The 26,252-nt window shown below is 40.0% G+C and overlaps 3 protein-coding genes, 1 long non-coding RNA gene and 1 pseudogene across 4 annotated transcripts in view; 4 read left to right on the top strand and 1 right to left on the bottom strand.

The window, feature by feature from the left end:
- Positions 1 to 26,252, top strand: part of LOC141330785 (uncharacterized) — a 48,903-nt gene that overhangs the window by 8,672 nt on the left and 13,979 nt on the right. Inside the window, exon 2 of the mRNA XM_073835548.1 lies at positions 14,093 to 14,102. Within this exon, the coding sequence (XP_073691649.1) occupies positions 14,093 to 14,102 (10 nt within the window). The remainder of the gene's footprint in view (positions 1 to 14,092; positions 14,103 to 26,252) is intronic.
- Positions 332 to 743, top strand: LOC141331766 (histone H3-like; annotated as a pseudogene).
- On the top strand, positions 4,734 to 5,127 carry LOC141330952 (histone H4). The gene has a single exon (XM_073835765.1). The coding sequence runs from the start codon at positions 4,747 to 4,749 to the stop codon at positions 5,056 to 5,058; it is 312 nt and encodes a 103-aa protein (XP_073691866.1). The 5' UTR covers positions 4,734 to 4,746; the 3' UTR covers positions 5,059 to 5,127.
- Positions 13,176 to 14,695, bottom strand: LOC141330794 (uncharacterized). The gene is made up of 4 exons (XR_012355198.1): positions 14,573 to 14,695; positions 13,825 to 13,920; positions 13,680 to 13,714; positions 13,176 to 13,561 (listed from the first exon to the last, which is right to left on the bottom strand). It is a non-coding gene; the product is annotated as an uncharacterized lncRNA (long non-coding RNA).
- On the top strand, positions 24,457 to 24,831 carry LOC141331763 (histone H2B-like). Its single transcript, XM_073836792.1, has one exon. It carries the CDS (start codon positions 24,457 to 24,459, stop codon positions 24,829 to 24,831), a length of 375 nt encoding a protein of 124 aa, XP_073692893.1.

Here is a 26,252-nt window from a genome sequence, read left to right as displayed (position 1 = left end):
CATTTGCAAGATAAATAAGAACTGTCAGTGACCAGTTGTACTGATTTTGTACAGATGATAATATAATTTTCATTACATCAGATTGACAAAAATTAAGGAATTAAGGTTTTTTGTTTGATTCCTAAAGTAGCAAACAGAACAAAGCATTTTGAGCCGAAAACTCAAACAGGATAAGCACTGTCATTGGCTAGCAGTCATGCCCAGGCGTTACACATTAGCCAATCACATCTGTGGCCCATGAGCTCAGGGGCCGGACAAAGCTTTAAAAACAGACGTGTAATGTTAGCTAGTACTTTCTACTGATCCTGAACAGAAGAAGTGTATCGCAGTGATGGCAAGAACCAAGCAGACCGCTCGTAAATCCACCGGTGGCCAAAGCCCCGAGGAAGCAGCTCGCTACCAAAGCCGCCCGCAAGAGCGCACCAGCCACCGGCGGAGTCAAGAAGCCCCATCGTTACAGGCCCGGGACCGTGGCTCTCCGAGAGATCCGCCGTTATCAGAAGTCCACTGAGCTGCTGATCCGCAAACTGCCTTTCCAGCGTCTGGTCCGAGAAATCGCTCAGGATTTCAAGACTGATCTGCGCTTCCAGAGCTCCGCTGTCATGGCTCTGCAGGAGTCCAGTGAGGCTTATTTGGTCGGTCTGTTTGAGGACACCAATCTGTGCGCCATCCACGCCAAGAGAGTCACCATCATGCCCAAAGACATCCAGCTGGCCCGCCGCATCCGCGGAGAGCGCGCTTAAACCCGCAGCCGCTGCATCAGCCACATCAAACCCCAAAGGCTCTTTTAAGGGCCACCAAAATTACACCAAAAAGAGTGTTTTCTCTGTAAATCAATGGAATTAATATTACGTTCTGAATTTTATGAATCCCATTATTACAAATGATATTATACACAGCAAAAAGCATGATAGTCCATGGATGTGAGAGTCTTAATCATTCAGCTGTGAACTCAAAACTCCATTTTCAAAACTATTAACACTGGCCTAAACAGTGGCACCCATGGTCAAAATAACACATTTGTTTGCAAAAGACTAACCATGCCAAAACATGCAACAAAAACACATTTTACCTTCAAACAACATAACTTGCAAACAAGTATATGAGCTCTTTCAGTTAATCATTACACAATGGACAACAAAATACAGAACTCGAATAAGTGCACCATTGCTTGTCATTGTAGCTCATTGCCAGTGCCATTTGTTAGTGTTAGTGCCATTTGTTGTCTTTCTATATAGGCTGTTAATCCAGAATAATAAATGCTTTGATTCTTTTTTTTTCAAACCATGTCTGAAAACTGAAATACTGTTAATATTATTATTACACACAGTCTCAGACCTTCTCCATCAATGCTGACAAAGAACAACACACACGTGGCACCTTTATTATAAGGCCTGCAGACTGAATGCTAATTGGAGATTTGTGTGAAGGAGTGTTAAAAAGGAGCTTCAGAGATTTCATGGTGATCTAGGTAGTGTCTAATAGTTAGGAATATATGGAAAACAATGGAGTTTGGGCTGCTTGAATGACATCCGTGTTAACTGTTTTGCAAAAGGGTGGGGAAAATGTGTCAGTCCAGTGAGAAAGGGTTTATACATTTGCAAGACATGTCTTCTGCTCTGCTGAAAACTGAGTGTTTCTTTAACCAGGTCAAAGCAATCAAGAAAAACTGCTATAATACAGGTATTATCATAAAGTGTCATGTTTAAAGTGTGTCATAACTGTCTTTTGCGATGTTTAATGTGCAACATAACTGTTTCTTTATACTTTTATTCATGTGGAATTTAGACCCACTAATGTTTGATATTTGCAGCTCTCCACTTGAGTATGGGGAGGCTGCAGACCTGGAGCAAGGCAGATCTAAGGCCCAGACAGTTTTACGGCCCAGGCAGTTTTACGCCCCTGTTGTTCCTGATGCGTCCAGTAGGGGGAGATTGATGTACGGCGAAAAAACATAATTCAAAATCAACGCACACACTTTACACATTAATACACGTCCCATTCATAGATGTTGACTTTGTGAATTTAAATTTAATGCTACATTAACACAGTATATAAGCCATCAGAACTGAATCAAACCAAAATCAAATCTAGAAGCAAGACGAAAAAGTGTGTTTGCCAACTGCCATAAAAAGCAAAAAGACGATGAAAAAGAGGTATGTTAATTACTCGTTAAAGTTAGTGTTATTCTATATTTATATGCGATAAGCCAAAGGTCTCAAACTATTTGTTTCAATATGATAAGAGACATCTTTATTTATTTGCAAAGACATTACTGATGATCAGGTTGATAGTTTGTCTGGCTCATTTTTAGCTTAACCACGTGTAAATTTAGCTGCCTCATATTTTATGTAGGCCTGCTGGCTCTGTCTCACTTATTTAATTGTCTTTTACATTTTTTGTTTTCTGTCCTCTAATTTGCATGAGATGGCCGTTTCTGGTAAGATATTCCTCTAATTGTTTAGTCTTTTCACACTCTACATGGATTTTGCAGCAACATTAGATTTACATGTTGGATATGAACATACAAAAGACAGATTTATAGGCAAGAATGTATGTACAAGTATGTCCCAAAAAAATTGAATATTGAGGGAAAGTCCATTAATAATTTGTTTCAAAAAGGGAAACTTGTATGTTATATTAGTTCACCACACACAAAGTGAAATTTTTCAAGCCTTTATTTGTTTCAATTTCAATTATTATGAATTAAAGACAAAAAAACAAAAACAAATCCAGCATTTGACTAAATTAGAATATTTTATGTGACCAATAATAAAAGGATCTTAAACACATGTTGGCCTTCTGAAAAGTGTGTTAACGTAATGTATTATGTCCTCAGTACTTTGTTGGGCCTCCTTTTGCACTAATTCCAGCATCAATGCAGCGTGGCATGGAGGCCATCAGACTTTGACACAGTTGAGGTGTTATGGTAGCCCAAGTTGCTTTGATATTTGGCCTTCAGCTCGTCTGCATTTTGGGGTTTAAGATCCGTTTTTTTATTGGTCACATTAAATATTCTAATTTGATCAAATACTGGATTTTTTTGTTGTTGTTTTGTTATCATAATCATTAAAATTAAAAGAAATAAAGGCTTGAAATATTTCACTTTGTGTGTAGTGAACTACAAAAACAAATTCTACAAACAAAAAAATTGTTGAAATAAATGAACTTTCCCTCTATATTCTAGTTTTTTGGCACATACCTGTATTTTTTTATTACAGCAAACAACTAAAAGAGTATTTCTTAAGTTTATATTAAGAAAACAAATTATTCGCTATCAATAATTGAGCACCAAAAATCACAAACATGATAAATCCCACATTAAAAACTTTGGTCCCATATTGTTTGAGTGTAAAAATTTGGTTTGAGTTGTTTCTTTTATAAATGAGATTATCTAATACCTAATTAAAGTTTATTTGAACTTAATGTGGTTTTATCATGTTTGTGATTGTTGGTGCCCATTTATTTATGGTGTATCTTGTATTTATTAATATAAAGCTAAGAGAACATTTTAATTGTTTGCTGACTAATTATATGTTAATTGTGGAGGCCTAGGAGAGAGAAGGACCTGTCATCAACAAGATATTGCAGGGATAATGTATAAAGGAAGAATGATCAAACATGACATCCTGATATTATTTACAATTAACCATTTTCTTTTTTTTTTTTTATCAGTGAGAGGGAGTATTTTGACATGAGGATAGAACTACACTTAAAGAAGATCGACAAGCACTAGGGTCATCACTGTTTGTCATTAATAATGGTGTAAATAAAAAAAAAAAATGTTGTTCACAAAAGTTGTCTTTTTCTTCTCAAATGGAGAAATGGCCTTGGAATGTTAGAAAGGGGTGAATTCTGTTTGTCTTAATAAAGTTCTGTAGCTGTAGGACAACCAGTAGTGAATACAACCTATATTTTATCAATGGCCCATATCACTGTGTGTCTGATGGGATAAATTAGGTTATTATCTGAATGTAACTTTATCACACAATCTCTCTATATGTAAACATACGGTGAATAGGTTACAGCTGATCACATTACATCCATTTGATCCAACTGTGTATTAATTTTTCAATTTACAAAAACATTAGCCTACATTTAATTGCAATTCAGTTGTCCTTTGTGGGCTATGTATAAATACAAACAGTTAAAATCATATCTATAACTAAGTGTCATTAGTGCATTATTACATAATCTATCTGCTGTGTTAATGTAGCGTTTAAATTTAAATTCACAAAGTCAACATCTATGAATGGGACGTGTATTAATGTGTAAAGTGTGTGCGTTGATTTTGAATTATGTTTTTTCGCTGTACATCAATCTCCCCCTACTGGACGCATCAGGAACAACAGGGGCGTAAAACTGCCTAGGCCGTAAAACTGTCTGGGCCGTAGATCTGCCTTGCTCCAGGTCTGCAGCCTCCCCATATAGCTCCACTTTGGTGCGTGTTCCTGTAACTCAAATGGCAGATGTAAATATTATGCAGTTATGATGTTGATATGAATCATATTTGTCAAATTAATCTTATAAAACTGGGATTTTATTACGAAACAAAGGACAGACTTTAGAACAGGATTAGGGTTAAACCACATCGCTTCCTGCTCTAACTACCGGGGGAGGGGTGTGTGAGCCATATGACGCGGGCTGGTTTCAGTTAGGTCCTGTAAGCATATGTAAAAGGCCAGCCTCAAACAGGTTGTAGACATTCATTTTTGCTTTTTGACTGAATCGACAAGTGTTTTCAACATGTCTGGAAGAGGCAAAGGCGGTAAAGGACTCGGTAAAGGAGGCGCTAAGCGTCACCGTAAAGTTCTGCGTGATAACATCCAGGGAATCACCAAACCCGCTATTCGTCGTCTCGCTCGCCGCGGCGGAGTCAAGCGTATCTCGGGTCTGATCTACGAGGAGACTCGCGGTGTGTTGAAGGTGTTCCTGGAGAACGTTATCCGTGATGCTGTCACCTACACCGAACACGCCAAGAGAAAGACCGTCACCGCTATGGACGTTGTGTACGCGCTGAAACGACAGGGACGCACCTTGTACGGTTTTGGAGGTTAAATGCCTTAAACCAGAGACAAACTACAAACCCAACGGCTCTTTTAAGAGCCACCCACACTGTCACATAAAGAGTTGATGATGAAAGTTGAGAATTGTTAAAAGTTTTTTTTTTTTTTTTGAGGTCTAAATTGTTTAGTGTTTTATTCTTATAACGGACGTTTTTTTTTTTTATAAATGAGCCAAGACCTGGTTTTCACTTTCAGAGCTCGTATTATATATTTATTTCCTTTGGTGGCGCAGGTAGCTTGTGTCTTCTATGTTCAGATAAGTATGAAAAGTCCAGTCACAGAATAACAATTCAAGTCTTTTATTAACAAATGGCCTACAGCGTCACAGACAGCTTGCCACATGGTTGCACGCCATTAATTCTTCTCCTATACCTTTTATAGCTACCAACTCAGTAACCATTAGTGCCCTCTGTTGGTGACAATAATACAAGAACACAACAATAATGACACTTCTATTCTGAGTCTTGTGTGATATTTTAAATTATTTTTGTAGTGTTTTCTATTAATTGAGGGGATTTTAATTAAAACGCAATCAGCTGCAAATAGTTTAAGTTAAAGCAGAAAACTGCAGAACAGCGGATGAGAATAAAACGTGTCTAGTTATTGCTTTCCTTTTCACCAAATTTTCCCATTAGGTCTTTAAGGATTTCTGCAATTTACACGATCCTGCATGATATTTCAGACTCGCTTGTTTTCTTGCAAATATCGTTTTCACAAAAAGAGCCAACAGTATCTGGCTGTGTCCTGCAATACTAAAGACACGCCCACAGCTCAAGACACGCCCCTAAAGACACGCCCCTAGCAGTGACGTCACCATACGTAAACACGTCCAAAGTTTAAGACACGCCCCTAGCCGTTACGTCACCATACGTAAACACGCATAAAGTTCATTATACGCCCACTAAAGACACGCCCCCTGGACGAGGACGCAGACAGATGCCATTCTTTTTAAGCGTTGCAAAATACACTTCAGAGAAAAAAAGAACTAACAGTTTATTTTCAAATTGGCGCCAATCTAATAATTAGCAGTTTATTTTCAAACTGGCACCAGTGAAAAAACATTATATAAACAATTCAAACACTTGTATATAATGAACAAGGAATTTATTTTTGTATGGCAAACAAACAAATATGGCTCTCTCCCTCTCTTATTCACTGGCACGCATACTCTCTCTCACGCACGCGCGCGCACACACACACACACACACACACACACACACACACACACACACACACACACACACACACACACACACACACACACACACACAAATAACCTAAATTAGTCCTCAATGACACCTGTATGAACTTTTATCCCCTTCTTTGCTAAAATGGACACAAACAGTTCCACATCATCAAAACATTTAAAATTAAAAATAAAAGGGTCCATGACTGCATATTTTTCGTCTTCCATGAAGGTGCTCCCATGCAAGATGAGTTCCTCCAGCGCCTTCTCACATTCGTAGGCCCCCATGGTGAGGAAGCGTGGGGCCTGAACTTCACCCTTGAAGGCATCGGCTTCTTTCATCTGGTTCAGCAACTTGCTGGCTTCTTGCATGTTTTCTATGTTCTGTTGAAGAGATCAAATATAACTAGATTTGCAATTCCAGGGAATTAGCAGTGCATGCAAAGGAAACCACTGCCCTGCCCTCCATATATCCTCCTATATCTCCACCTGCACACTGCCTTTGCCCAACCTAAGCACTGATATAAGCCTCATCTAAGATGTCTTTGCATTGAAAGGGGGGAGGCATGTAGTGAAACACCTGCAGAGCCCACATACACACCTCCCCTGCCCTGGTCTACCATGTTGTTTTTGTTACTAGAGAATGTACGGTGTGTGTCCAGCCATCCAGGGAGCTCTGGCATAATAGAAATAGATGATGCAGGAAAGGCAAGATGACAGATGAGAGAGGGTGGGTATTACCATGGATACATCTTCATGGCTTTTCTCTTCATCCATGCTGACAATCTGACCAAAAAAAAAAAAAAACAAGTCATTAACACTTTGTGATCTTGGTGTGATGCTACTGTGATGCTTTTGAAGTGTTAACTGAAAACTGACCATGGCATCATCCAAAATGAAAGGATCATTCTTCCCCAGTTTTGCTTCGCCAACAGCCTAATAAAGTAATCACAAAGCCAAGTTAAACAGCGATTGTCATGTGTCAGAAAACTTGACGGCCACTGGGTCTACTTCAGCCAGTTTTATGTTCCCATTTCACTACATGAATCGCAGATGACTCGTGGTTAAGAGAAAAAGTCTGTTCTTCATTTGTTGTGCCATGAGTTTCTGTTATGACTGCCTTGAAATTACAAACTTTTACCTCCGTCTCCTCATGTCTTCGCCTCCTCAGGCGAAATACTGGCTGTCGAAGGCCGCTTAGCAATTCCCTTGACGCCTCGGTCCAGTGAGCGAACACTTCTTCATGGCTAGATAATGTAGTTTTTGGAGGTAGTTATTTCATTTTCCCCACATCAGAAATGCAAACATTATAACATGAATCCTGCCATGAACAGTTAAATATCTGAATGCCCACGTGTGACTTACTTGTCCAGTGGAAAATTTTCCATTAACATCACACACCACCACTACATAAGCACTGGCATATCCTCCTGAACAAACAAAGGTAGAATAACATTTTAGTAAATATGTTTTTTAAATATATATTTTAAAAGCTACCCCAAGCAAATATAAATAACAGTTCCTTACAATTGTGTAGTCAAAAGGAGCATTCAGAGGAATGTAAAAGGCAGACTGCACAAAAACAAAGAGCATAAAATGATGGGTGAGGGCATGGGTGGTAGTAAGACATGAACTAACCGTAAAGCTAAAATAATTAAAATAAATCTCACCATCAGCATAAAGATGCCACAGTCGTTTCCATGTGTTTGACGGGGAAACCTCTGCAATAATAAAATCACCATGTAACAGCATACATTACAACTGACTACTAAAGTGTGCCGTGTCCTACACAAATGCAGGCTGTAAAGAAAGAAATATACACATGGTATTTACCTCAAAATCATGTCCAGTCTTCTCAGTCCAAGGGACTGGACTCAGTCTTTGTGCAAGATCCCTTTGTATTGTGCACAAAAAATGTAAATCAGAATTAGTAAATATTAGTAAACTTTGAAGCGAGAATGGTCATATGAACGTGACCAGATAATATCAGAAAACCATGCTATTATTGGGACAAAGTCCACCGAGATAAACTTATAGCCAATAAAGCAAACAAATGAGTATGGTCATATGAACGTGACCATCTTTGAGCTTATAGCCTATAACGCACACAAATTACATTGGTCAAAGGAACGTGACCATCTTCGAACAGAAAATTGCATAATTGTAACCTCAACAAAGCTGCATATGTCTGATGAAAGCCATGTGGAGTGACTAAAAATTTCGAGTCAAGAAAAAGAATCTCCCTGAGGGCAGGCTTCAACACCTGCAGTTCAGAGAGCTGAGTGAGCACTACAATGACCGTAATAGAAGTTAGTAACATTTCATAATGTAAAGTACTGAAATGTGTAGCTTTGGGTAAGGCCAGGTTTGGATCAAGCCATAAGTGTTGAAAAACATGTTGAAAAACAACAACAAAAGCAACAACAACAACATTTGGTAACTTTCAATTTACTCCAACTTACACATAGCTGATAATGTCCAGGAGTCCAAATTGGAATAACCACAAAATCCTTTGTGAGAATGTCATTCTAATTATAAAAGGCAGATAAGAAAAGTCAAACACTTACAACAGAAGAAATCATACCATTTGACAAAAACCCAGAAAGATGGACTCACAGGCATTTGTGACAATGGGTCACACTTGGAAGGGGGCAGCCAGGTAGGCACGACGTACAAGTCAGCCACGAAGATATTATTCCCCTGTAAAGCATTTAGAAAATTACAGCATTGTGTAACTAAAACAGGCTGTTGATAAAAGAATATAGATGCACCACAGTGACTAACTGTACCTTTGCCCTGGCAATTTTGGACACCAACTCTAAACATGCGTTTCCAATCTAGAAAACAAACATAAACACTCATGGAAATGCTTGAGGCTCCTGTGACCAATGGCAGCACATTAAATACATTGTGTAAAACTCACCATTGATTCCATGTCATGAGTCAGACCCAGGTTCAAGAAGTCACCTCGAGTGAGGCACCCCTTGCCAGCTCGCACAATAATTTCAGCTTTTGGTTTGCCCGGGTCAAGTACATAGTCCAGCTATGTTAAAGAATGAAAAAATATAAAGGTTAACAAGCCATCTAACATCTGTTAAATGAAAAAAATGGTAAATGGACTGCATTTATATACCGCTTTTCTACACCTACAAGCACTCAAAGCGCTTTACAATATATGAGACACACACACACACACACACACACACACACGCACGCACACACGCTGTCTAATTTGTGTGTACAGTAACAAAACACTAACCAACGCTTTCTGTGAAGGATGAAAACTAAAGGTCCAGCTCGACCGACATGCTGATATGGACTCAGTGTGGACCTCATTGCAAAGCACTTACAAACAAACAAAAAAAACACACATATCAGAATATGATTTTTATACAACTACAATTACAGCAAAACACTTTCACTGTGGCTCATACTGCAAGAAACATTCATTATGATCTTCATGATATGGAAGCAACACAAGCAACAACTTATTTTCTTACCTGCCAACGACTGTCCTAGAGGATCCACCTGTGCAGATCCGGTCACATCCTTTGGAGCTGCAAATAAAGAATGTCATGAAATCGTTTTTCCACTGTTAATTAAATGCCATTACATTGTGTAATGTGTGGTATGATCAATATAAGCACCCAAAGCGGCTTTTCCAGTGGCATCCACAATGACATTTCCATATGAGAGCTTCGTCAACTCCTGTAGTGCCTTCTGGTTGATAAGTTCATTGCGGTGATGCAAACTATTGCGGATGAGAAAGATGTGGCTTGTTGGGGAAAGCAAGTTCATAAAGTAGTTGTTCTTCCTCATCTCGGCAAACAACTGCTTTGCTACCTGCGAGTTTAGCCAGCCACAAAGCTCAGGAACCAGTTTTACCAGCCTTAGGGAGTCTCTGTCATCCTTTGTGTTGTGCTGGTGGAAGGTGTCATATAAGGCATAGTGTTGAGCAGAGCCAGTGACAGGATGACCATCAGGGTCAGAAGGGTCCTTTTTACATTTTAGCCAGGGTAGCTCGACCTTCAGATCCCCTTTTTTGGCAGTTGTTATGTTCTCTGGTGGAGCCGGTGCGAGCCTTCCTTCATTCGGTCTGAAGGGAATTTCAACTGGCTCCCGTAGATTGGTATGGGCTACCAATCCTCTCGCGAAGTCGTAAATCACAATGTTGGGGAAATGCTTAAAGGACAACAACATGTCTGCATAATCGCGTGGGCTCTCTGCCCTAAGGTTAAATTTCACAGAATTTACTATGCCGCAGGGACAAAGGATGACCGCCCAACCACCTGTGACATAAAATGGATAAAGTATTAGTGTGGCTATTAAAGGTGGGGTATGGAATTCTCAAGCACAGCCTGATTTTGAAAATGCTCCCACCCACGTTCCTGCCCCTTTCCTCCAATGGTTGACTATGAACATTTGATTGACATTTAACTGTCCAATATGGAATGCTGGTCTGTCAAATGATAAGATATAGCTCAAGCTCTGTCCATTCCACTGATGATTGACATGTTTAATTTTCATGTCAGTGTTTCCTACTCATATTACCAACCAAATTATTATACATGTATATAACACAACAAAAATAACTAACCTTTTATTCAGCTACCCAGCCAGCAATGACATGTGGGGCCCAGATGAGGGCTTCATGGGCGGCAAATGTGGGCCCCATTATGGGCTTGCACCCGGGATTTACATTGGGGCCAGCTGTGGAAGCCCAGACTTACTAAGTGGGACCTGTAAGGGTACTGCATGGGTCTTAATTGGGCAATTCATGCCAAACCCATTTGGGCCCCACCTGCCCAAAGAGTGGGTTTGCACCCGGGATCCACATGGGGGCCAGCCGTGGATGCCCAGATGGGTTTTAAGTGGGATCTGTAAGGGTCTTATGTGGGTCTTAACTGGGCAATAAATGTCAGACCCATTTGGGGCCCACCAGTCTGTAGGGGTTTAAAGTGGGCTTGCACCCGGGATCCACATGGGGGCCAGCCGTGGATGCCCAGATGGGTTTTAAGTGGGATCTGTAAGGGTCTTATGTGGGTCTTAACTGGGCAATACATGTCAGACCCATTTGGGGCCCACCAGTCTGTAGGGGTTTAAAGTGGGCTTGCACCCGGGATCCACATGGGGGCCAGCCGTGGATGCCCAGATGGGTTTTAAGTGGGATCTGTAAGGGTCTTAACTGGGCAATACATGTCAGACCCATTTGGGGCCCACCAGTCTGTAGGGGTTTAAAGTGGGCTTGCACCCGGGATCCACATGGGGGCCAGCCGTGGATGCCCAGATGGGTTTTAAGTGGGATCTGTAAGGGTCTTATGTGGGTCTTAACTGGGCAATACATGTCAGACCCATTTGGGGCCCACCAGTTTGTAGGGGTTTAAAGTGGGCTTGCACCCGGGATCCACATGGGGGCCAGCCAACGCCCAGGAGGTCCAGGCCGCCCCAGACGCCCCCCCGGGATGTGCCGGAATCCGCCCCTCGCCCTAGCCACACACCCGGACGCCCCGGCAGCACCCCCCCCCCCCCAAATAATTACAATAAAAAACCTTCAATAAAGTGTCAAAGCATGCTCAAGGTGGACAATTAACATTTTTATTTAAAAGACAAAAAACAGTCTGCAATACAAAGTCTGTGCAAATGCCATATAAAATTTACATTTTACATTTCAGCTATTTTTTTAAGAAATACAGCACAATTAAATTAAAAGAACACGGGACAGTTTCATTAAAACATTTAATTAAATATATGTTTACCTTAAAACTATTAGAAAATATTTCCTGATAATTCACTCACCCCCATGTAATCCAAGATGTTCATATCTTTCTTTCTTTAAGTCAAAAAGAAAGTAAAGTTTTTGAGGAGTAGATTTCAGGATTTTTCTCCATATAGTGGACTTCAGTGGGATTAAGGTCAAGGATAAAGGTTTCAAAATTTCAATACAGCTTTCAAAGGGCTTTACAAGTTCCCAGTGAACCTTATTCCTTGGGTGGGATGATGTAGAGCCCTTTGAAGCTGCATTGACAATTAAATTTGGACCTTCAACCCCTTGGCTCCCATTTAAATATGGAGAAAAATCCTGGAATGTTTTCCTCAAAAACCTTTTTGACAGAAAAAAAGACAGACACAAGCATCTTGAATGACACAGGGGTGAGTAAATTATCAGCAGGAAATATTTGTGTCAGAATTGAACTAGTCCTTTAAAACTGAATAAATACAAAACCAATACATCTACAAAATTGTCAAGATTAACAATTTTATTAGTTTCAGATGTAAATTTAGATTGAATTTTTCATTACCAGTTATTCAGAGCTCCGAGGTGAAATTTAACTGAAAATGCATTTCTATTTCATCCACATCATTTTATTTTAATCCACAATATTCTACTGACTCCCATGGGCTCCAAATACAGTGGTGTCCAAAATTATTAGAACACTAGTGTTTTTACCAGCTAAAAATGATTTTAATTCAGTCATGTCTATCTTTTGCTGTAGTGTTTCAATGGGTAATTTATTTTATATTTCTAAACATTAATTTTGCCATTAAATGTAATAATCCACCAGTAAGATTTTTGTTTGACAACAGCCAGTGCTCCAGAGATCTGATCTTATCATCATCCATTCTGCACAGAATGGCATGAAGAAACAGAACAAACTGAGACAGATTAAATCTAGAAGAACTGTGGCAACGTCTCCAAGATGCTTCAAGAGACCCACCTGCAAACCTGAAAAACTATCCGCAAGTGCACCAAGTGCAAAAGCTGCTTTAAACACAAGATAATGGTCACACCAAATGTTGATTTAATTTAGTTAAAAGAAGTTAATTGATAAAGAAAACATTTATGACATTATCAACGTTCTCATTTTACAGAATTTGTACACAAGTGCTTAAAACTTTTAACAGTACTGCTTTGCTGGTAGGTTTCTTTAAGCATCTTGGAGATGTTGCCACAGTTCTTCTGGATTTAAATGATGAGATTAGACCTCTGTGTGAAGCGCTGTTTGTTTTCATACTTATTGTGTCACTGATTATTATAATTAATGGCAAAATGAACGCTTGGAAATGTAAACTGATATTTCATACTGACACACTATAGTAAATTAAATAAGTTTAAACCATTAGTTAAGGTAGTTTAAATACTAGTGTTCTAATAATTTTGGGCACCACTGTAGCTCTGATAATTAATGTAGTGTGAGAATAAGTGAAACCAAAACATACAACAAAAGGTCCATGACTCTGCACCAGAAGTGACAGACACACCAGATGAAGAGCAGTCCTCCTCCAAATGGCCAGGAATCAGCTGAATCAGCTGGGGGTAAAAAACAAAACAAAAACAAATTTAAAACAAAAACTTAAGAAAAATACTACAAACTTTCCTTTAAAATTAAATTTATGTTAGTGTGTCTTAATGTAAAATGAATACTTACTTCCTCTGAAGATTAGAAGATTTTCATTCCCAAAACTTCTGGATCATAAGGGGAAACACACACACAAGCAATCAATTAAATTAAAATTAATTTGTTTGACATTATCTACTTACTGACAGACATGGGCTTGCGAAAATGTATTCACCGGCTCCATACCAAATCTGCACAGCTGATCCAAAATCCTGGTTTACATAGTATTCTTCTCCATGGAGTCCAATGATCATGCTTTCAGGTCCTCTCTCTGTCAGATGAGTTCACATAACAGTGTTCTCAGGTTACTCATTTTGAAGTTCTGTCACATTTTATGAGTTTGATCTTAAAACTAGCATGGGTGCATGATATGACCATATTATTTCACAATAGTAATATATCACAGTATAGTTATTTATAATATTGTATTTCATTCAACATACGATCAAAGTAGTTACAAACAATAGGACTAATACAAAGGCAAGTTAAGTACATTTAATGATTTTCTCTTTAGTATTTTGTTGTTTGATTATAATTAAGACCGACTGGTAACGTTAGGCTTAATTATACTGCTGTAACTTTAAGAAGAAAATGCACAGATCCAGTAACTGACACCTAACCTGGTTTGTTAATCTTGAATCAAAACATTAGTGACTGTATTTAGGTCAATTACATCTTAAGTAAACTGTCTGTATTTGACTATTCAAGTGAGCTGCAGATTTCTTTCACTACATATATTCGGCAAGACATAAACGTTAGCGCCTAGCCGCAGCTAACAGTATTAGTTAATACTAACAAAACACAGTAACACACACTGGTAGGATACTAAGATATGTAATATGTAATTAGTATATCACTTCAGTACCTTAATGTAACTAGCGTAACAGTCTATAGAACTTTATATAATAGTAAAAGGTACTTACCTTTTGCAGTTTGCATGATCTTTAGCTGCTGGTAAAAGTCCATATTCGCGTTTGTTTGTTCTCAATCTTCATCCCACAACCAAAACTCGCTCAAAATATGAATTAAACAGTCAGACGTAAAATAATCCACGTGAAAGCCGTTGCTAGAGAAATGACCGAAACAGACTGCAACAGAAGCCGATCAGCATATTCAAATTTAACCGGGAAACGGCTCCCTACTAGTCATTGGCCAGAATAATCAAAGGCAGCGATAATCAAACGCTCATTGGCTGTCGCCAGTACCGTCATAGATTGCAATTTGCCGTGTTTCACTTTCAGCCGGTAATGCGTGATTTAAATAAGAAAGCGCGTCATTAGCTTTTTCACTTGAATTATGCACTGCTTCCCACACTAAATTATCATCCTACTGTATATTCCACCAGAGAGGACTGCAAACGTATTGTCATTTGGACTACTGTGGTATTGCTTTTTGACACGACTAATGCAAATAAATTATACACTCACTCTTTATTGGTTATTTTTTTCTTTACAAAAATAAAAAAAATGTAATGCAATACATTTTTATTGCATGGTTACATGATTTGTGGATTTTAAGACTGATTTTCTATTTTATACATATTCTACTTTTTTAGAATTACAGAGTTTTAATGTAAAACACACCTAAATAAAAACTAATAAGATTTACTTTCAAATCACACCGTGTTCCAAATTATTATGCAAATGATATCTTTCTCCGATTTTCATAATTAGTCAATGCAAATGACAGTCAGTATAATTGTTTAAGTTATCAACCATAGGGTATAATTTGAATTTTATTGAACAAACCTCCTAATGATAACAGTATTTATTTCAAAAATAAAAAACTGAAAATGCACCAAATTATTATTCACAACAGAGTTAAAACATTTTATAGGTTGTAAAGAACTGAAAATTGGCATTTTCTGAATTTGCAGCATTAGGTGGTCATATTTACTGAAATCAAAAGCTATTTCAATCAAAAACATCCTAACAGGGCAAGTTACATCTTAACATAGGACCCCTTCTTTGATATCACTATCACAATTCTTGCATCCATTGAACTTGTGAGTTTTTGGAGAGTTTCTGATGGAATATGTTTGCAGGATGTCAGAATAGCCTCCCAGAGCTGCTGTTTTGATGTGAACTGCTTCCCAACCTAATAGATCTTTTGCTTGAGGATGCTCCAAAGGTTCTCAATCTGGTTGAGGTCAGGGGAGGATGGTGGCCACACAATGAGTTTCTCATTTTCATACTTTGCCGAGGTCATTTTCACACCTTCAGGGACCCTAAAGGAACCTACCAGCTCTCTCCCTATGATTCCGGCCCAAAACGCCACCTCCTTGTTAACGTCGCAGCCTTGTTGGGACATGTTCCATCCACTACTCCATCCATCTGGACCATCCAAAGATGCACGACACTCACCAGTAAACAAGACTGTTTGAAAATTAGTCTTCATGTATGTCTGGGGCCACTGCAACCATTTCTGCTTGTGAGCATTATTAGGAGTGGCCGAATAGTAGGTTTATGCTCAACTGCAAGCCTCTGACGGATCCTACACCTTGATGTTCGCGGGACTCCAGAGGCACCAGCAGCTTCAAATACCTAGTTTTCTACTTTGTAATGGCATTTTAGCAGCTGCTCTCTTAATCTGATGAATTTGTCTGGCAGAAACCGTCCTCATTCTGCCTTTTCCTGAACAAACCAGTCTGTGCTCTGAATCAGCCACAAATCTGCACAGTACAATGATCACACTTAAGTTTTTGTGAAATATCTAATGTTTTCATACCTTGTCCAAGGCATTGTACTATTTGACACTTTTCGGCAGCAGAGAGATCTTTTTTCTTTCCCATATTGCTTGAAACCTGTGGCCTGCTTAATAATGTGGAACATCCTTTCATAAGTAATTTTCCTTTAATTGGGCTCATTTGGCAAACTATTTATCACAGGTGTCTGAGATTCATTTCAGTGATCCAAAGAACCATGAGACACAATACCATCCATGAGTTTAATTGAAAAACAATTTTTTTTTTATGTTTATGACACTTACATCCAATTTGCATAATAATTTGGAACACGGTGTACAAAAAGAACATTAAATTGTTAGTATAGACATAAACCTTAATGAGCTACATTATTTAATTACAGATTGTTTTTGTAATTTTATGTCAATGTGTAAGTAATTTAAGAAAACAGAAAAAATACTGCAAAAAAAAAAAAAAGAATTCCTGTAATTTGTCATTAATGGAATAATACTTAAAATAATAGTTAAGTTGTTAATTTACAGATATTGTTTGTAATTTTACAAAGTTTTTAACAATTTAAAATAACACAAAAAATACTGTAAAAGTAATTTTCCTGTATAAAAAAGAAAAAAAATGTAATTTGCCTTTAATGATATAGGACCTAAAATAACAGTCAAGTTGTTAGTTTACAGATATTGTTAGTAATTAGTGGTGGGCATAGATTTTTTTTTAAATCTAGATTAATCTCACTGTAATTTTGAAATTAATCTAGATTAATCTAGATTAAAATGGCTAATTTGAATTCTGCTGAAGGCTATCCGAATATGTGTGCTACCCAAATAATGACTAAAAGGTAGTCTTTGAGAATGGGTTTCTCAAGCCAGGTGGCGCATTAGATCAGGCGCTCATCTCCTGTTTCCAAAATGCATCACAAACTGCTTTACAATTGCATTTACAACATAATTAACTATACAAACTTGTGTAACCAAGTACTTCTGCGCAAAAGGCTGCATGACGTGCGCGTTCCCCTTAAATACACAGACGCGTGCGGGCATGGATATCTGTGTGCATAATCTTCGATTAAACTGCGTTGCTTTTAGAAGCGTCAATTCAGTTGTTGCATATAGTTTAATGTCTTTATTTCGGGATTATCAAAGTAAATTATAACTCAAATTTGAGATTTTACTGGGGCACGTGCAGGGTCTAGCAACGCACCTGCCCTGAAGCAAACCCGGCGGCTTCATAGGTGCATCCATGTTTGCACGTCTAGTTTGATGTGGTCATTTCACACTCACAGTAGGCATACACACAGGTTGAAGACTCGTTCTCACCTCCTACAGTGGCTAGGTATACGTCATCCGCACTAAAATATCAAGGTGAAAGTCATCATATCTTGCGTAGTTTAGACCCAGTTCCCAACCCAACTTTGAGAATAGATTAACGGCGATATTCTTTTTATCGCCTGATAAGAGTCTCACGTTAACGCAGCACGTTAACACCAATAACGGCCCACCACTATTAGTAATATTACTAAGTTATGAATGTAATTTGAAATCACAGAAAACTACTGTAAAAAAGTTAGTTATTTTCTGTAAAATTAGTAAATTAGTAAAACTGCAGTTCAAACCAAACTTAGCTTATAAATATGCCATTCAAGACGCATATATGTGTTCCCAGATGAAACCTATGCCCACTTGGCCCATAAATATGCCATTCAAGACCCATATATGCGTTCCCAGATCAAACCCATGCCCACTTGGCCCATAAATATGCCATTCAAGACCCATATATGCGTTCCCAGATCAAACCCATGCCCACTTGGCCCATAAATATGTAATGCAGGACCCATATATGTATTCCCAGTTCAAACCCATGTCCACTTGGCCCATAAATATGTCATGCAAGACCCATATATGTATTCCCATATCAAACCCATGTCCACTTGGCCCATAAATATGTCATGCAGGACCCATATATGCGTTCCCAGATCAAACCCATGCCCACTTGGCCCATAAATATGCCATTCAAGACCCATATATGCATTCCCAGATCAAACCCATGCCCACTTGGCCCATAAATATGTCATGCAGGACCCATATTTGTGTTCCCAGTTCAAACCCATGCCCACTTGGCCTATAAAAATTCTATGCAGGACCCATATGTGCATTCCCAGTTCAAACCCATGCCCACTTGGCCCATAAATATGCCATGTAGGACCCATATATGCATTCCCAGTTCAAACCCATGCCCACTTGGCCCATAAATATGTCATGCAGGACCCATATATGCGTTCCCAGATCAAACCCATGCCCACTTGGCCCATAAATATGCCATTCAAGACCCATATATGCATTCCCAGATCAAACCCATGCCCACTTGGCCCATAAATATGTCATGCAGGACCCATATATGTATTCCCAGATCAAACCCATGCCCACTTGGCCCATAAATATGTCATGCAGGACCCATATTTGAGTTCCCAGTTCAAACCCATGCCCACGTGGCCTATAAAAATTCTATGCAGGACCCATATGTGCATTCCCAGTTCAAACCCATGCCCACTTGGCCCATAAATATTCCATGTAGGACCCATATATGCATTCCCAGTTCAAACCCATGCCCACTTGGCCCATAAATATGCCATGCAGGACCCATATATGCATTCCCAGATCAAACCCATGCCCACTTGGCCCATAAATATGTCATTCAAGACCCATATTTGCATTCCCAGATCAAACCCATGCCCACTTGGCCCATAAATATGTCATGCAGGACCCATATATGCATTCCCAGATCAAACCCATGCCCACTTGGCCCATAAATATGTCATGCAGGACCCATATTTGAGTTCCCAGTTCAAACCCATGCCCACTTGGCCTATAAAAATTCTATGCAGGACCCATATGTGCATTCCCAGTTCAAACCCATGCCCACTTGGCCCATAAATATTCCATGTAGGACCCATATATGCATTCCCAGTTCAAACCCATGCCCACTTGGCCCATAAATATGCCATGCAGGACCCATATATGCATTCCCAGTTCAAACCCATGCCCACTTGGCCCATAAATATGTCATGCAGGACCCATATATGCATTCCCAGTGCAAACCCATGCCCACTTGGCCCATAAATATGTCATGCAGGACCCATATTTGTGTTCCCATTTTAAACCCATGCCCACTTGGCCTATAACAATTCTATGCAGGACCCATATGTGCATTCCCAGTTCAAACCCATGCCCACTTGGCCCATAAATATGCCATTCAATACCCATATATGCGTTCCCAGATCAAACCCATGCCCACTTGGCCCTTAAATATGTCATGCAGGACCCATATATGTATTCCCAGATCAAACCCATGCCCACTTGGCCCATAAATATGTCATGCAGGACCCATATTTGTGTTCTCAGTTCAAACCCATGCCCACTTGGCCTATAAAAATTCTATGCAGGACCCATATGTGCATTCCCAGTTCAAACCCATGCCCACTTGGCCCATAAATATGCCATGCAGGACCCATATATGCATTCCCAGATAAAACCCATGCCCACTTGGCCCATAAATATGTCATGCAGGACCCATATTTGTGTTCCCAGTTCAAACCCATGCCCACTTGGCCTATAAAAATTCTATGCAGGACCCATATGTGCATTCCCAGTTCAAACCCATGCCCACTTGGCCCATAAATATGTCATGCAGGACCCATATATGCATTCCCAGTTCAAACCCATGCCCACTTGGCCCATAAATATGCCATGCAGGACCCATATATGCATTCCCAGATAAAACCCATGCCCACTTGGCCCATAAATATGTCATGCAGGACCCATATTTGTGTTCCCAGTTCAAACCCATGCCCACTTGGCCTATAAAAATTCTATGCAGGACCCATATGTGCATTCCCAGTACAAACCCATGCCCACTTGGCCCATAAATATGCCATGCAGGACCCATATATGCATTCCCAGTTCAAACCCATGCCCACTTGGCCCATAAATATGTCATGCAGGACCCATATTTGTGTTCCCAGTTCAAACCCATGCCCACTTGGCCTATAAAAATTCTATGCAGGACCCATATGTGCATTCCCAGTTCAAACCCATGCCCACTTGGCCCATAAATATGCCATGCAGGACCCATATATGCATTCCCAGATAAAACCCATGCCCACTTGGCCCATAAATATGTCATGCAAGACCCATATATGTGTTCCCAGATCAAACCCATGCCCACTTGGCCCATGCCTGTCCCTTATGTGACCCATGTAATCAGCTCATATGGGCTTCCTATGTGGGACTCATACTACAAAACCTACATGGGACCCGCTGATTTCACCCAGCCAAAGCCCATGCCCACACAGTTCCCATGGAACCTGTAGTTAACCCAGCTGGGCCCCACAAGTCATTGCTGGCTGGGTAGTGACTAGGGCTGCACGATTAATCGAACGATGTTGTGAGGCGCGTTTAGTCAATGAAGCCGGTACTTTGATTAGTAGTAAATGTCCATCACGTGCCTTCAGCTGGAGCGTTCAGAGGCGTAAATCACTGATTGTCAGTGATTTACGTCTCTGTGTATTAATTGCCGCTCCAGCTGAACGCACGTTTCCCCATCTGACGGATAGCTTTATAATAGCAAGATGGGGCAAGACAAAGTAGATGTTTTTTTTTCTTCGTCCAATTGTGAGGGCACATCGGGGGCCGCAATGAAGCCGGTCTGCATCCAGCCCCCGGGCCGTATGTTGCCCATGTCTGCTCTAAAACTACATTGCTGGTGCACCAACAGCAAAAATTCACCTGTACAGAGTGCCGCAACAACAGGCAAAATTGAAGTGACAGAATAACGTGATCATCGAAGTTATGGAGTCCCTCAGTCCACTCCTGGTATCTGTAGACATTGCCACAGAAACCACACTTCTTGCAGTATGTGGCTACATCTGCAAAACAATTAAAGCCACAGGTTACTCACCCACACTAGGTTATGCATATGTTGGATAATCCGCATCATACATTTTCCCATACATACCTTCAATCATGCCCGACACCGTAACAATTTTTGCCTTTGGAGAAATAAGCATGGGGTCCAAAAGGGGTACATCACAATGATGGCAGGTCGTCTCCAATGGCACAAGATGTTTGGGGAATTCGGTTGTCATCGAACATACGTCTTTTGGCAATTTCGCTGGTATCTTTTTACTTGTCAGCAAGTACTTAACAAGTGAGGCCAAGTTCTTTCCCTCAGGAGGATATTGGTCACGGTCCTCCAGGACAGTAGATCCAGTATCTGTTAAAAGGGTGGTGGTGACATCCGTGTCGGTGTTTCTAACTTTTTGGAAGAGGCATGAGTGCGTTTGATTTAAGTGCCATTTTGCAATGGCCTTGTGAGGGCAAGATCTCCTTGCTTTAGCACATGGGCAGTGCCATGTGTTTCTCCTCTTGTCATAAGTCACCATGACTCTCCCCAACCTAGCATAGTATGAAATTTGTGTTTCTAGGACAGACACATGAATTTTGGATTTGTCCTGGTCGAATTCGAACTCAATAATCTTGCTGAGTGGTGATTTAATAGACTCGGCTTCAGCCTGTCTCTCCAAACACTGTTTTTTGGTATTGCTAGATATCCACTTAGTATCCACCATGCTGCTAAGCACTTCCTCTAAGAGAACTGTGTCACTTTCAAGTGCATGAGAGCTATAACAGACAGACTTTAAGTGGATGCACTGGAACCCCATCAGACCACTCCTCTGTGAAAACTCCACTGCCCTTTTGCACTGGTCCAGTTCACAGAGAACGCGATGATCTGTCCCCCATGTGCACCTCTGGGCATGAATGGGATTTGAGGGCCCAGAAAAGCTTCTGTTGATGGCAAAAATGCCCCTTGAGCGGTCTACACAAACAGAGGACAGGTGATGGTTTGCATTAATATCTGGTGCAGATGATGAGTGGCGTCTTCTAATGTGTGTTTTCATGTTTTTTTGTTGACAACCAAATTGCAATACACACAAGTGGCTTTTTTTGGATGGGATTTCCTAACAGTTGTCCTGCTCGTGCCTGACGGGTTCAACACTGTGGAATGTGGAGTTGCTGGTCTGGGGCCTTGAATTTCAGACGCCTGGATGTTGGATGGGGTGCTGACAGAAAGGATTGGGCTCGCTGGAGTTGCTGGACTGGGTTGAGTATGTGACCTGTGGATCTCCTGGCAATTGTGCAAATGCTTGACAAAAGCATTTTTGGTGACGATGGTCATTTTGCACAGACAGTGGTAGTGGGGGTATGCTGCGTTTAGAGATTTATTCTGGCACCTGTAGAATTTATAGCCTAAAAAAAAAAAGTTAAAAATCATTCATTGTTAGAAGACTGTGCTGTGTGTGATAGAACACCAAACTTGAACAAACTAAGTGAACATTCTCAAAATCAGCCTCCTACATCACAGACCCCACCATATTGAGTTAGGGGGAAACACGTCTCTTCTCATTGGGAACAATGTATTTTTGCCTGATTTCAAGACCCAAGTACTTGGAAACTGCCAATCATACAGAGGCATGTTATACACCATTGGAAACAATAGGATCTCCTGTTTATTGTGATAGGCCGCTGCCTTGTGAAAGTTCCGAAATCGTGAGATATCACACCATTCTGTCCTCTAGCGTGAGTATGTAGATGGGCACAATTCGACAGATACATAAACAGTCAATATTCAGTGTGGAATGATAAGCCAAATGCGGGAATAAAGTTGTCTCCTTTACTCTGAATTGCCTTATCCATCACAGCTTCCCATATATTGAGCCTGTGAATCTAACTAATCACAAAATAAAGCTTGCTTTAGTCTAAATACTCGGCACAAATCATACATTTCTCATACAGAGACGGTGTAAATAATGTAAATAAAGTTTAAACATAAAAGTACATATTTCCTGAGTGTGAGACTGTTTATTTTACACGACATATTACAACATTAAACCTGGTAACACCATATGGGTGAGCTGTTCATGATAAAAATGGCCAGCAGGTGTCGCTAAGAACACAAAACAGAATTTTTTACACATAACATGACACACACATAGACAAATGGGACTTTTACCCATTGAAATAATACAGGTATGCATCCCATTCGTCTCTATGTAATATCTCACCATTTTGGAACTTCCACAAGGCAGCCGCCTATCACAATAAACAAGAGATCCTATCGTAGGACGTTGACTTTGAGAATATCCGAAAAAAGGAATTAAATGCATTCGTTACCGTTGTGCTTTCCTGCCGCCCGATCGTGCGTCTGCACATGTGCTACCATAACACTATAGCGGCCCACTTTGGCGCACACTTTACATCCGTAATTCCGATCTAAAAGTCTAACTGGAAGCATAACCCCAGCTTTGTCCTGACATAGTGCTGGATAGTACTGAAAAGTAAAAAAAAAAAAAAAGTTCACTCAACATTCAACAGGACTGTGAACTTGGCCTACCACGACTTTATCTACAGAAACGAATGCAACTGACCTTGAAAATTGGACAATCGAACTGGTCCGTCGAGTCACACATATTGAGACAAACTTAGAAACTTTTACACGGGCTCTGCTTTTACTGTCTATGCGTAGAAACCCTGAAGAACCGTTAATGGATCTATGTTGAACGGAAATGTTGGAAAATGGCGCGACTTTCAGAATCTTCTTCTTCTGTGACGTTCATTGGCAGTTCACAAGCGATGTGTACTACCGCCATCTCCCGGACTGTGGTGTGATCGACTTTCAGAACAGTGAAGACACGCCTTTTTCTAAAGTTACACCTGCTCGCGACACGCCCCTGTCTTGCGGGACGCAGCCAGACCCTTCTCAAAAGAGCGGGAAAGAGCGGGAAATTCAATCAAAGCGCTTAGTCATATGAACCAGTGTCGTTCAAACATGGAGTGGTGGGTGGGACTAAAAATTCGCCGTCTCTGATTGGTCCTTGTTCCGCTTATGGTACTTCAAGTTGTCCAATTACAAACAAGTTTATGGGTTGCGCCTTGAAAACAGGCAATCAGGAGGCTTTCGTATCTCTTTGTAAATTAGCATAGGTTACTGAATAAATCCCTCTGTCCCGCTCTTCATAATCATCGTTTCGTGAATGTTTGAGCACGTAGCAGCATCATGCCTGAACCAGCGAAGTCCGCTCCTAAGAAAGGCTCTAAGAAGGCCGTCACTAAGACCACTGGAAAGGGAGGAAAGAAGCGCAGAAAGTCCAGGAAGGAGAGTTACGCCATCTACGTCTACAAAGTCCTGAAGCAGGTCCATCCTGACACCGGTATCTCTTCCAAGGCGATGGGAATCATGAACTCTTTCGCCAATGACATCTTCGAGCGCATCGGCGGAGAAGCGTCTCGTCTGGCTCACTACAACAAACGCTCCACCATCACTTCACGAGAGATCCAGACCGCTGTGCGTCTGCTGCTGCCCGGTGAACTGGCCAAACACGCCGTGTCTGAGGGCACCAAGGCTGTCACCAAGTACACCAGCTCCAAGTAGATCTCATCAATCTCACTCAACCAAAGGCTCTTTTAAGAGCCACACATCTACTCCTTAAAAGAGTCTTATTTGTGTTTTTCACCTTGTAGCTTCGCAATTGACGCACTCATTTATATCGGGTCTAAAAAACAAATGGTTAGGTTTGTCTTCAAAAGCAAGTCTGCAGACTAGTTTGTCCAACAGCACAAACACAATTTGGGTATGCATACAACAAATATGCATCATGGAGGTAAAACATTCATATTTAATGACATGTTTATGTATTTCTTGTTTCTAGTAATTTAATTGAATCAAAGTGTGTTAAGTTTTTTACAGAGTAGTTACACTAGTGTTTTTTTTTGTGTATGAAACTTTCCAAGAAAAAATATCACCTTTAAAGTGTTATCAACACTTTAACGCGACCTCTGATATATATATATATATATATATATATATATATATATATATATATACACACACATATACACATATATATATATATATATATATATATATATATCAGAGGTTGCGTTAACCGGAATACACCACACAGAGGTACTCACATATGTATATGTGACTAATTTGTAAACAGCAAGGACAACCAGTTTACTTTTCTGTCATGTAAAATGAAAGTTAACCACACCTGATTCTAAGAAGTGAGATCTGTATCAATAATGGCACCAAACTCTTAACGAATCTCAAGCATCTGAAATATTCTGACTGGTTTAGATGAATCCTATATATATATATATATATATATATATATATATATTTCCCTAAGAAAATGTAAAACTGCCTAAACATACACTATATACTGCAGTGCATATCCTGCAAATATATATATGTATTAATTCCTCTTCTTAAGTGAGTCGTTGTTACATAACACACAATGACTTCAGGTGTAACAGGTTTATGACATTAAGGGTGATATTCCACACCCATTTCGTATCCTATAAAAGGTGTGCCGTATCTGCTGTTGAATACTGAACAACAGCTGACTGTCAGCAAAGCGGTAAGAGTATTTATGTATGTCTCTGTCCTAAACGTATGATCAAAGTACTAATATTGTAGGAAATACACATTTACTTCAAGTGGACTGTGATGATGTGTTTTTATAGTTATCAACATTTTAAATCTAGTAAAGATTATATATGTGCATATAGTCGTAGTATAAAAGTGTGTTCCACACATAAACAAACACAACTGAAATGTGAAAAGGGTTCAGTGTTCCCAGTCGTACTAATCTCACATTTTGTCTGGGTTTCTGTTTCCTAAAACACTGATGTTAATGTGTATTAACTTCTGTTGTGCCTGGTTCCCTTTCGGGAACTCCACACTGCGTCATCAACGCTCTGGGGAATGCCATTGGCGAACCCGCCTCTGAATCAGTCTGTAGCCAATAGAACGACGGGAGTGACGTCACCGGCGCGGTGACGTCAGCG

This window comes from Garra rufa, chromosome 3, assembly GCF_049309525.1.
Source record: "Garra rufa chromosome 3, GarRuf1.0, whole genome shotgun sequence".
NCBI lineage: Eukaryota > Metazoa > Chordata > Actinopteri > Cypriniformes > Cyprinidae > Garra > Garra rufa.
This window is presented reverse-complemented; position numbering and strand designations above follow the sequence as displayed.